Consider the following 13,353-nt stretch of genomic DNA (forward strand, 5'->3'; position numbering starts at 1 on the left):
TTAACTCTCTTTTACAAAGTATCAAGTTTCTTCTCATTGTAAAGCTAGACAGTTCAGAGCATTATGTGAAACTGTATACTAGACTGGGACACATGGCTTACCAGCCATGTACATAAGCAAGAATCAAGTTGCAATTCTTGGATTTGTTTATTCTCTCTTCATACTTTGACTAGATTAATGATACATCTTTTACCTTAATTAGGATTAACATCAAAAAATAAGTCCACTGGACAAATTTTTCAAAAAATTCACTGTAACAACGCAACTACCAAAATTAATTTTCTTCAATGGGCATCACAGGTATTATATTGTATTCACCACAGTTACTGCCAAATTCCTGACTTCCAGAGTCACAGTAGAGCAGCTGCAGCATTTACTGCTAGAAATCAGCCTGTGAGCTAGAAAGGTCCTCTTCAAAACTTTGCTGAGGTAGCAAGGGGTCCTACCTACTCTTCCAAGACTGATGCACTAAGAAAAACAACCCTTTTCCTATTCAGGAAAACCCCTGACTTGATGTACAGGTATAACCAAACCATCATGAGGAATTATAAAATTATTAAAAATAATGATTTTTTTGGTGAAATATAGCAAGTCACAAATTCCGACCAGTGTCAGACTGACAGCTTGTGCAGATTTGTACCACCAGAGAGAAAATTACAGCCTAATATTTGCACTCGTGTTCCATGTAAATTCACTTTCCCCATCTTAAAAGAGGAGTAGGGTCTTGCTGTTGTAGAACTCTTATTTCAGACCTTGCTCCACAGAATGAAATCACCAGTAAACAGAATACAGGTTTCAAAGATGTGTTCAGACATTACCTTAAAGTACACCTCAACTTCTAAGGTTCTAAACCACAAATGTTACCTGTGGGGTTAGAAATTTGTCAGAGATATTTAAAATGCATTATTTCCTTAAAATTTGGAGGTCGGCAAGGAATGTATCAGTGTCTTTTTATTTAAAACTCACTCTCACAAATGTAAAAATATTATCTTTCCCTATCATCAATCACATTATTTTCATGCAGACATATAACAATTATTTGTATTGGAAATAATGAGTTCATATTACATTGCAGAATTTCCTTTCTTTTTGTTTTTGTTATTCGGTACTTTTTGCCTTGAAGTTCTGCACATTTTTTCTCTTCCTTTCCTTATTTTAGATGCCCTGTACGTAGACACCAGCTTTACCAAGGACAGCGCTGTGCAAAGTTTGGTCCAGAACCCACACAACCCTTCATTTTTAAACCTCTCATTCTTGGCTTAGGAAGCCTTGGCTTTCTTTTCATCATTTTAATTATTCAGATAAGAAGAAAATGCAAAAGAAACTCTAATTTGCAGTAAGCTGCTCACAGTCTTTTCCCTCACATTTCAAAATATTCCTTTTTGTTTCTTTTGCAATTTAAAATCTTACCTAAACAAAAATGTTCTGCATTGTAGAAGTCCTACTCTCAGCAGCTGCAATTCAGAAAATGATGTAAGGATTAATCCTGCTTTTGAACACGATGAACCCCTATCTAGCCTTTGTCACACAGCTTGCAGTGTAAGTGCTTGTCTCAGTTCCTCAGAGATCCTTGATCACGAAGCATTACATGAACCTGAAAACACAATTCAGCCTGGAGGTAAACTGCATGGAAATCCCTTTCTCATCCCTCAACAAACAGCCCCACCTGAAATAACAGGTCCACCTTCTAAATCTAACTAAATCAAACTTGAAGCTACTCTCTTGCTTGGCAATTTCACAACTGAAAATACTAATGCATTCATTGCTTTCCACATTTACTGCAGTGTAGGTTTCATAACAGGACTGTAGAACTGCTTTTCTTACAGCTCTCTTGCACGGCTCTGGCAGTCTATCCTATCTGAGTGCTTTTAGTAATTTAGAGAAATAATTAGTGGTTTGGTTTTTTTACTCTTGTAGGTCACCAGATGAGTTTACAAAACCAAGACTGACAAGTTAGTCTCTGGAATTCTTTGTTTCCAGCATCAGCCAGACAAATCCAAGGTTTGTGACTATTTTCAAGAACCTTAAAAATCTGTTGTGTCCCATTGTCAATGTTACTAGGGAGCCGCTTTCTAGTAATTCCATACGAAGAAAAGCTCAGATTTTTTGGATGCTTGATATAACAACTACATTTTCTTCTTAAATGTTTTTATGTAACAAAGTTCTATTTTGTATAACCATGCACTAATGTGACAGTCACTGGAACACATGAATACCTGAAATGACAAATTAACACAAAATGCAATCCAAAGGGGAAGTTTAAATAGCAGTACTAGATCACTTAAAATCTTAGATCACTTAATCTGGTTAAGCTACACAGAGTTTGACAAGTAGGAATTCTGATTTCAGCAGAATACTGCTCATATCTCAAGTATTATTTCAAGTTTTGTAACTTGAAACCCATATATCTTTGTGGGGGGAAAAAAAAACAGAAAGAACAAAAGCCGAGTCAAAAATTCCTCTAAAAATTGGCAGAACGTTTCTCATGTATCTGAGTATGTCCCCTTGATAGGTCCAAAAAAAAGGTTTTACTTTGCTATTTTAATTTTTCTGAATTACAGTCCAATTAGGAACAAAAAGGTTTTGCGATAGTTGTTAGCACCCATAGTTATTGTGGGGAATATCAGTACAGGAGTGCCCTTGGCACTAGCTGGACATTATGGAAGACAGGATACCAACTACGTGAATCTGGGGCTCCTTACACATTTATTGTTATGTAAATAAAGGAACAAGCAAAGATACCATATAGAAAGATTTACTGTCGCTGACCTTTATCATACCCAGGTCTGGTCTCTCCATGTACTATGGCCACAGTTACAGACTGAGCTGAAAATGGGGGGACTGGAATGCAAAGATAGCGATGGACAATGATAAAGTGGGACAAAGCAGCAGGGAGAAGAAGTTTTGAAAAGCTCAAGAAGGAACTCACTTCACTGCTCATAAAAGCACAAGCACAGATGTTTGCAATTAGTGTTTTATATCCACCTTAAAAGAAATGTACCTGTGGGCAATTGTAGACTAATAAACTTTCATAATAGCTAAACTGCTTAAAATTACTACATAGAAAAGCATTAAATATTTTATTAAAGTAATAAAATGGCACATCTGTGAAAGAAAACCAGGTCTGTGTTATCTAGAACATATTTGAATTGTCAAAAGAACACTGACAAAACTCTTCTCAAGATCTAGTTAAACAAATTAATTTAGTGAGAAATCCAGCAACCACAAAATTGAAATGGATTTTAAAAAATTAGGCAGCTATTTTTCACTGTTACTTAAGTGAATGTTTACATCAACCTTATATTCAAAATGTTTTTAATGATTTGAAAAAAGTCGGTGAAAGAAAATGAAAGTAGAACAGCTTTCATTAGCTGAAACTAAGAGGAGCACTTTGTTTTCACAATCTAGAAAACTCCTTCAGGACTAAAATTTTTAAAATAGAATATGGCACCTGAACTCAGTTTTCAGGAGGATGTTGCTATCTACAGCTCATACGCCAAATCGAAAATTCAGTATTTAAATTCTGGTTTGCAATTTGTAATAACAGCAGTGACAGATTTTTAGGATGCATTATCTAGAGTAAGTAGATATTTACTCTGTAAATATCTGTATTTATAAAGGCACTTATGAAAATAGGTGCAAAGTTCCAGTAGAAGCTAAAATAACCTTCAAATCCTTCCCAAATATGAAAAAGTTTCTCCAGTTTAGTTATAAAATCACTGCATGGAAAATAATTGCAAAACTCACTTATCAGAGGGGGTTTTGACTGGGTGCAGTTTTACCCAATTAGTCATTCAAAAACTAACAACCTTTAACATATCCAAGGATGGCACATCCACAATTTCTCTGGGCAATCTCTTCCAGTGCCTCACCACCCTTACAGTTAAGAATTACTTCCTTACTTCTAATATAAATCTCTCAGTTTAAGGCTTTTCCCTCTCATCTATCACTCCCGGCCCTTGCAAAATGTTTCTCTCCCTCTTTCTTGGGCCCCTTTAGGTACTGAAAGGCCACCAGAAGTTCTCCCTGAAGCCTTCTCTTCTCGAAGCTCAATTCTTACAATGAACTACAATTATCTTAACAGATTTTAGAGTGACCTTGCCAATTAGCTATTAGATAAATAGTACATTTTCAAATTCAACAATATTTTTCAAATGTCTTATGGGACTTTCTCTTACAGATTTTCAAGAAAGAAGGTTTGCATTATTCAAGATTGGACTTCAGGATGAGTATGAGAAAAAAATCAAGGATTGCTAAAGATACAGTATTTTGGCTCTAAAATCAGTGCACATTAAAAAAAAAAATAGTTTTACTGAAGGAAAGCAAATGACCAAGTTGAGCAGCTTTTGAGCATGTCTAAAATGCCTGCTAGGAAGTTCCCACTATTAAGATACATGCATTAAGCTTCCGGTGCTTACACAACTTAACTGTTTTATTTAAGAGCTGAGTGCTAGAAACAGATTTTGCTGAGCTGTGACATTTTTCAATACTGTATGTTACAACCATTCTGGTAAAAATGTCAATGGAACTTCAGTGCATTTCTATAACCCTTTATTAACCTCCCTTCCCAACACTGATGCAAATGGTGAATGGAAGTAAGAGCTGTCATTGGCCAAAGGCCACATTAAAAGCATTTGGGAACTTCTTCATTCCCTCCCTGAATACTCACATTGCAAATCATACAGAAGTCGGATTTAATTTTTCAAGGGTTTCTATGAACATCAGATTCCTAATTTTCTGTTAATAAACACATCATTTTTACATATGTACATATTCACTTCACTGTTTAACTCCTGATGACAGTGAAACTATCTGGTTATCCTAAGACTTCAAACTTTTTACTGAGGTACAGTATGTGGAGTTTCATCTCTTCAGAACATGAGATTTATATTCACAAACACTCTCCTGGTAGGGAATAGATTAGAATTGCACATAAGCACCCACACTTTAGACTCAGTATCCACACAAATAATTTTGAGAGGTTACTGTTAGTTTTCATAGGAGAAATCCAAGCAGACAACAGGTAGCCATTAAGTATTTTGTAGGCTTAATTATTTATGCACTATGAATTCACAATCCTGATTCAAGTACCAGCATTATTTTGAGTATCTTTTTCTTGAGTATATCATCTCTATTTATATTCTGCACCAGTGTTGTATTCAAGCACTGGTTTGCTGCTTGGTGCACACCAGAAGTTGTACTTACAGCTCAAACTGAGCTTCTACAAAGTTCATGACTATCCTGGATGACAACTCCTCATCCAGATGTGAAACTTTTGTGTATCCAGAACAGCAGCCGATTTTAGTGACAATTCTTACTTGGTACCGTGCAGTTACCAGAGCAAAGACTGAACTTTAGTTTACCTTCTCAAGTCCACTCAAAAGAACTGTTTACGAATTCCCAACAACTGCACGGATTTGCCTGCAAAACTACTGGAACTGGTGACTGCGTATGAATGAAGGCAATGCACCAATACAAGGTTGAGTTTCTACAGCTGAAATAGTGTTTTTACTTACTTTATTTAAGTAGGAAAGAAAAATGAAGAAGAAACCTAAGATGTGGCTTTACACAGTAACACTTCAGAACAAAATTACTTTAAAAGTACTTTTTGCAGGGCACTGGAAGTCATCCTTGCCTACAAATGCTAGCTTTTCACTATTGCTCATGTAAGCTAAGAATGCATTAAGAATGCTGATAGCATTCCATTTTTTTCCATTACAAATGTATTTTTGTATGTGTTTAGTGTATTTCAACTTATACTATCATTAGCCAGATTAAAAAAATAAGTAATTTTAAAATGTGTATTTTAATAATGGTTATTCATGATTGTATTTATCACTCTCAACTATTAATTACCAAATATATTTGCTGGATGTAAACCTTTTGTATTTCAATAAAACATAATAAAATTATTTACTTGAAAATTTCACAGGGAATTGAAGTGGTACCTAATCTTACACTGAAACTCATCACATTACTTTAAAACTGATATAAAGTTACAGTTGGAGATAAAAAGCCATAAGGAAACTGAAACAAAATGACATTTTCTAGATAAAGTATGAATTGCTTGAATCTTTTTAAATTACAAAACTACCACTCTGATTTGGCCCTTAAGATAAGAAAGTTCCCTAAGACTCTAAGGGGAACACAAACAAACAAAATCCCACAAAAGCAATACCACATTTCCATCCCAAACATAAAGATTCCGCCACAGCGCACACATCCAAAGCAGCAGACTTGGTGTCACAGTCACTGCCTGACACAATCTAAAATTAAAAGGATGCAGAGTACACAGCATAGCAAATGACAGACATATTGAAGTGATAGCAATAAATGTTAAAAAATAATAAAAGTAAATGTAAAAAAATGTTTTAAAAAATAATAAAAGTAAAAGTACTTGCTTCAATAAATACTGAGAAATGAAGTATGAGATTTAGGATAACGAAATCAGAATTCTCTAATATCAGAATGTTATTCTGGAGGAACATTTATCTTAGAAAGTAAAGACAAAATCTCTACTAGAATAAAGCTTTAAAAAGTAGGTTTAAGCACCAAAAATAGCCCATGGAAAAGCAGCAAACAGTACCAGCAAAGGAATAATTTTATCTTTCTCATAACTTAATTAACCCTTATGCTTCAACTATTCAAAGACAAAACAGTAAGAAGATACAAGTAAGATTTCAACAGGGAATGTGTTTATTTTTTATTTTTTTAATTTTAATTTTCAGTACAGTATAGGGAGGTCATTTAAATACTTAAAATAAGGATTTTCAAGAAAAACCCAGAGGATTCAACTAGGTAAAGAAAACCACAATCTTATCAATGGATAAAAGACAAGTATTAAATGACCTTAGGATCTTCAGAGTAGCATTCTCAAGAAAATGCATATTCCTGGGTCACCTAGTTAAGAATGCAGCTTAGTGTGGTGATTCTCTTCCTCTCCTTTGTTTTGTGGAGCATTTTAGGCAGAACTATAACAGACAGTTTCTCTGACAGACAGGAAGAATTTTATTTTTTTAACGAAACACACAGAGAACCAAGCCAATGTGCTTTAGAAACCTGATTATAATTTTCTCTATAATTATAGATCAGAAGAACATCAGGTTATCCTACAGTACTAAAGATCAACCTTCTCTCCTCTTATATTTCCTCTCCAAACCAACCAACTATAATTATCTATACAAGAGACTATGGAAACAATTGGTAAGCAGTTAAATATTGCCAGGCCTGTAAAAAAAAATAAAATAATCTGAAACTAACTGAAAATGAATTCTGTTTCACAAAAAGATAAGTAAAACTAAGAGCAGAAGCTGCTTTTGGTGCAGAGTGAAAAAAAACGGGGGAAAAAAGCAGCCTGATACTGTGCAAACTAGAATACCCTGATTTCTGGAATGCATCTTCTGCTTCCCTCAGGAACACTTCTGGAGCAATTCTGACAGGTGGTAACATTCATATTGAGATGTCCAGCCACCAGACCCTCTTCCACTATTTCCAAGTCCATTTTATTTTCAGGAGAGCTCGTATCTGTTAGTCATTAGTAAAGAAAAATTTCCACACATCTAAACCAAGACACACCCCATTCTGAAGAATAAATTTTCTTTCCAATGCCTGTCAAGGAGATCCTGACATAACTAAAGGAACAGAGGGGAAAAATCAGTTAATTTTACTTAAAGTTTCCTGCAGGTATGTTTGCACACATACATACTAAAATATTTAAGCACATATATGTGTATATACCTACACACACACACAAGCATTTGAGGTTCTTTCTTACTGTGTTCAGTCTCATAAGATCCATGGATTTTTAAAGATATATATACACTGAGATGGAATGTGTTAAGTCAAGCAGCTAAACCCAGATAGAAACAAACACAGGTCAGGTCAGTGATTTTTTCTTCCTTGGATCACATGAGCGAGCACAGCTTCTTGCAGTGCTAAGTGTCCAGGGACTGGAAGTTGTCACATTTTGGTTCCAATGCAGTAACACACTAAACCAGTAATCTGAACTCTATAAACTGCACCTTTAAACTCATGCAACACTGCAGGTTTGCACACAACTTTCCAGCCAGCAGTCTGATGCACTTCTCCTTTCATCTTCCAGCCAAAAATGACTGTTTCAGTGAAGAATTTGGGTAAAATGAAAACAATTTTCTCATTTGCAATTGCATGACCAGGAAATAGAGCAGGTCTGCTGAGATTCCCTGATGCAGTGGGTGTGTAGAGAGTTAAATACCACTTGAATATCTCCACATTATTCCTATAAGGAGTGCATTTGTAACAAGCAGACTATGGCACGCAATCACAGTCTAAGGTCAGCAAGAAGCTTTCTCTGTGCTACAGAACCACCCCTCTTGAAAATTAAGTATATTTATGCATTTAAAAACTAAAGCTTCCAAGAGGTTTCATGCTGAGTAAGGAGTGAGGAAATTATTTCATACTGTAAGCAAACTGTCAATTACAAAAGGCAAGAATTCATTTTTAAATCAGGCTATGTAATATATATATTTTGAATTTGTATCAGAGAGATAACAAACGGTCATGTTTAATTTGTTGAAATAATGGCCAGCAAGGTAAAGCAATGTTCACATAAGTGGAAGAGATGCATCTTAAAACTGTATGAAATAAATGATTCCCACCCACAAAAACTTCCCACACAAACTGCTTAATAACAGAACTGTTACAAGCCATGAAACTTGACAGAGGAGATTAATATACAGCTCAGCATCCAAATCACTATGATATTCCAGTACACTAAAAATGGTAGCTATTTCATCAGCACATAGCATTAAGATGCGTTATGTTATTGGACCAATTTTTACAGTCTAACAAAAGGTACAGACCTTGCATATCTCAATATAGTTAAAACGAAGAGGATTTCTGAGGCTCAGGCCTCAATATTCTGTTATACTGTCAGCAAAAAGCTGAACATATTTCCCTTAATGCTATCCTAAATCTTATACACCTTCAGATACAAGGCTTGGACAATTTTGTGTAATATATTGAAATTACACTATCTGGTTAAACAAACTGTCCAAGAATTGCTAATAGAAATGTGGTCAGAAAAAGAAAGTCTAAAGCAGATTTGTACTAAAGAGAGCGAAAAAAAAAAAAAAAAAAAAGAATCTACAAGAGAAGTGGTATAAGCCCTAAAGAGCACTACATTCTTTGAGGACCTCCAATATTACACTATTTTAACATATATGAATGCTTTTCTTGGAATGTACAGAAAACCATTTCTCTTAAACCAAGTCAGAGAATGCATTAAACATGAGTTTATAGGTCTCAAGTTTAGGAAGATTTCCCATCAGGTTCTGGAAAAACAAAAATCATTAAATACAGACACTAACCATTTTGCAAATCAGGACATAAAATGTCTCAGATTATATAAAAGTACACTCCAACTTCTCCGTAACAGAAGTCAAAGCTAAGGCCTCACAATTCCAGTTATTAGAAATAGCATATTCTCTTTACTAGGCCACCACTTGAAGCCAACTATTCAGTGTTTTAAAGAAGGAATCTTATCAAAAGGTGGTTGCAGTGCAGTTCTTTGCAATATATACCCAAGTACAGACAAATTGCTTAAAAGTGTTAAGAGTTATAACAGAAACTGTTAAAGAAAATGCAACATATAAACAAAATGCATCAAACTACACTGACTGAAGTTTCTTCAGCGTCCTCATACCTAGTAAAGTTCACTACACAAATTAAATATCATGAAGTACAAATTAACAAACCACATGATTAATAAAATCTGTTCACTTTATATTAAACATTTCTACTCTGATTATAGAACGTTTAGGCCCTCTGTAGCACAGAGGAACTCTTCCCTTTGTGTTGCAGGCAAGGCTCTCATCTCCAACGCTCCTGCGCCGCATGCCTGGTTATTTCAACAGGTTCTGCAGCATCGCCGTAGCATAGGTAGGGCGAGCTTGTTTGCTTGCAATTGCATTTTGGAGGTACTGGATGCCTCCACAGCGCTCCCAAATTTCTTCAAACTGTCTCGGTAAAATTTCAGCACCTCGCTTTCGGGTTAAGCCAGTCTCTTCAAGATTAAGCTCACACATATCCATATCATCCTTACCTGAAATGGTAAAGGGAAAAAAAAAAAACATTTTCTACATCAATCAAAAGGTCCCATCAAGAAAGATTAGATCCCTGTTAATTACATTTCCTCTCTGTAGATGTGGTTTGCTAGTAGACTTCAGAGCTTATGAGAAGTCCTCAGATACAGGCATTTTTCAGTTTCCTCATTTTTTGTTACACAGAGAACACTAAAGCAGGATGAGAATAAACTAGTATCAGATGCTGCAATTGACAAAGTAGCACTTAAACAGCGAGCAAAAAGGAATAAAGGAAAGAAGCTGAAATATCATCATCTTGATATATTTTTCTGAAACCCATTACAGGATAACAACCACATTTGGATTACATATACTTTCAGTTTCAGGCCACTTCACAGTGAACCACTCTACTTTTGGTTAAATGAAGCAAAGTAACTAAAAATTCCAGGCTTTGGATCAAGTAGCTAATCTGTCAGCCTACCACCCAAAACAAACAGTGTTTTCCAAATGGGACCAACATAGGCAGTCCAATGAAATGATATGTGTAGCTCATAAACTAAATTGTAATCTTATTTCTGACAGATACTCATGACAGCAGTGCTACTTTTAGCTATGGGCTTTGGCACTGAACAGCAACAGTTGGTATAAGGAATTCTACTTAAAATAATTTGCAGAAAACAAACTTTTTCTGCTATGAAAAGTATAATTCTGAAGTGAAACAAATAGGCTATGGCCTTTTCCTCAGTCTCTAAATTAAATACAAAAAGTCAAAACACAGAAACACAAAAAGCACAAAAACACAAAAAGCAGCATTTCTCCACTGTTTTCTCCCCTGCTCATTACCCTCCAGAAAAGGAGAATAAATTTCACTACCAGATAAACCTCTACCTATCCATTTCAACATTTATTTTAAATTTTTAAGATTAGAAAGCTATTCTCCCATAAACAGGTTAAAAGCACCACCTTGCTATTAGCCCCATGCTATGGAAAGACAATGCAACATATGCAAAAATTGTTTTGATACAAACTGTTTGTAATTCTTTATAGCTAACTAAAAAAACAGTATAATAATGAGGAGACCTTTCCCAGATAAATTGCCCTCTTTTATCTTCACACTGTCTCCAGTTCAACGAATAATCTGAGAATGTCTAACAATAAAACCCTTTACATTTGGATTCCCACTCTCTATGGCTTTCCCAATTGAAGTACGTGTACAAGTAAAACATAGAACCAGTTACATGTCCAAGTGACATTCTGAAACATTTGGCCACCATCAATAGCAGTCCTGAATCCTCAAATTCTGCCCAGATAAGAACTGCTGATTGGGGAAGAAGAAAAAAGAGGATACAACTGGGGAAACTTGGAACCTCACCCTCTTTTTCTAAAGTCCATTATCAACTTTAGAACCTTTTTGAAGTTGCAATTTTGCTTTCAATACCAACCTGCTACCAGCAGAATGGGTGCCTTGTCAGGGTGAAGCTCCATTTGCCGAGCAATCCAGGGCCCATCAAAGTGTGCATACCACCAGCCTTTCTTCTTGTTCTGGGGGTCTTTGTACTGGTCCGCAGGGCGGATGAAGGGAATGCGGAAGTAGCGCTGCTGCCTGTTTATTTCAATCTCTTGTTGTCTGCCTGGTAGCTGGGCTGCGGGGTTCTGTTGTGCTATCACGCAAAAAATCCCCCCAAAAATAAGTGAACAAAACAAGAAAACAAGAAAGCCATATCAGTTGCTTTATTATTAATCAGCACATCAACAAACAAACAAAACAAACAACAAAAGAAGTACCCATCCCAAAACCCAAGAGATTCTCTCTGAATTCAAGGTCATCTGAAGTCTCAGCAAACCTAAAAAGTACTCCAATCCCATATAATGTGCATTCTGTTAATCACAATAACTAAAACACTGGTGAAAAAAGGGTCATGTTAACTCTTGTATCTACATGTTGTCCAATGGCATGTTTAAACAAAACAAAGCAAATAAAATAACATATTCTGCTTTAAATGAATATTTAAGGTAAAACTTCCCATATAAAATTTCTTACCAGCCAGAAACATTTATCTGTAATTGCTTTAGTTCAGTCCATTTCTTTGTAAAAAAAGATCACAGTGCACAGAAGCATTTTGAGTTACAAACATAAAAAGCATCACTTGATATTTGACAGTCAACACAAAAGGATGTATAATACTGTTAGAAGTCAAAAATGTTTCAAATTTGTTAATAGAAATGTTGACAGTAAATACTGCTTGTTACAAAGCTGCCACCAAACAATTTTCTGCCTAGATTTCTGTATGTCAAAATCTGGCATTAGAACTAATTTCTGGCTGCTTTCTTTTTTCAAGGAATTCTTTATTTCATGAAGATCAGCTGACTGAACTTCTAAAGGAGGAAGTTACATGATTTTTTTTCAAGTTTCATATATATATATTTTTGGTAAATATTTTCCACATGCATTTTTGGACTTTTTGAGTTCCCCATATTTCAGACTCTGGAGAGAAACTTGCTTTCAAATAAAAGCACATACTCTCTCTGTTAATTCTTTAAATGATCAACCTTCTTAATCTTACATATACACTATCATAATTAGTTTTAAATACTAAATGCTCTTAAAAGTGAGATCCTTTCCTTTAATAACTGCCCCTGCAAAAGTTTGTTACTGATTTTGTTTTAGTGGTTTACACCACCACTATAGATAGCCTTTTTAAGAATCTTTACCATCTCTATAGAAGAAAATCAGTATTAACTGTAAATATGTTTCAGCATTGAAGGAATTATTAAAAGTGAATTCCATTTTTTGCCTCACCTATTGAGCAACAAAGGAAACTTTTGAGCTAATATTTAAAAATGTGAAAAGTGACAATTACTTTTAATAACATATTTTTACAGTCCTGAACAGGACTAATATAGACAGCAACTGTACCTTGAAATTTCTTCTGCTTAGATTCAAGCAAAAATAATTTTTCTAAACCTGAAGAGCAGAACCTTAAAAAATCCCCACGTGTTATACATAGCAAATTTCCTTTTTTTTCTTATGCGTGCATAAAAAATAAACATAGAAAAAAACCCAGATTTTAACAGCTGAATGCTACTTTTATACATCAACTCTGATAAAACACATACCTTACAGGAGACAGAGCTTATAAAAAACTAATTCTATTTTCTACAAATTGTCTGAACATTTACCCCAGCAGATCAATGCTTTAGTATTGTCAAATATCTTTTGCACTGCAATGGTAATTGCTAAGGCTCATTTCTACCCCTAAGCACATCTAAATCCAAGGGCAGATCTAGAGAA

The 13,353-nt window shown here is 35.1% G+C and overlaps 2 protein-coding genes across 5 annotated transcripts in view; one reads left to right on the forward strand and one right to left on the reverse strand.

Moving 5' to 3' along the window:
* IMPG1 (interphotoreceptor matrix proteoglycan 1) overlaps window positions 1–1,949 on the forward strand; it is a 51,864-nt gene extending 49,915 nt beyond the window's left edge. Inside the window, exons 16-18 of the mRNA XM_066179656.1 lie at window positions 1,160–1,336; window positions 1,437–1,618; window positions 1,918–1,949. Of these exons, the coding sequence (XP_066035753.1) occupies window positions 1,160–1,336; window positions 1,437–1,618; window positions 1,918–1,949 (391 nt within the window). The remainder of the gene's footprint in view (window positions 1–1,159; window positions 1,337–1,436; window positions 1,619–1,917) is intronic.
* Window positions 1,950–6,672: 4,723 nt separating this feature from the next.
* MYO6 (myosin VI) overlaps window positions 6,673–13,353 on the reverse strand; it is a 102,025-nt gene continuing 95,344 nt past the window's right edge. For all 4 annotated transcript variants that reach the window (XM_066179657.1, XM_066179660.1, XM_066179659.1 and 1 more), the window contains 2 exons: window positions 11,504–11,722; window positions 6,673–10,081 (listed from right to left, as the gene is read on the reverse strand). In XM_066179657.1, the coding sequence (XP_066035754.1) occupies window positions 9,882–10,081; window positions 11,504–11,722 (419 nt within the window). In that variant the 3' untranslated portion in view covers window positions 6,673–9,881. The remainder of the gene's footprint in view (window positions 10,082–11,503; window positions 11,723–13,353) is intronic.

This window comes from Chamaea fasciata, unplaced genomic scaffold (genome assembly GCF_029207755.1).
Source record: "Chamaea fasciata isolate MVZ Bird 193981 ecotype frontalis unplaced genomic scaffold, bChaFas1.0.hap1 SCAF_3, whole genome shotgun sequence".
Classification (NCBI taxonomy): Eukaryota; Metazoa; Chordata; class Aves; order Passeriformes; family Sylviidae; genus Chamaea; species Chamaea fasciata.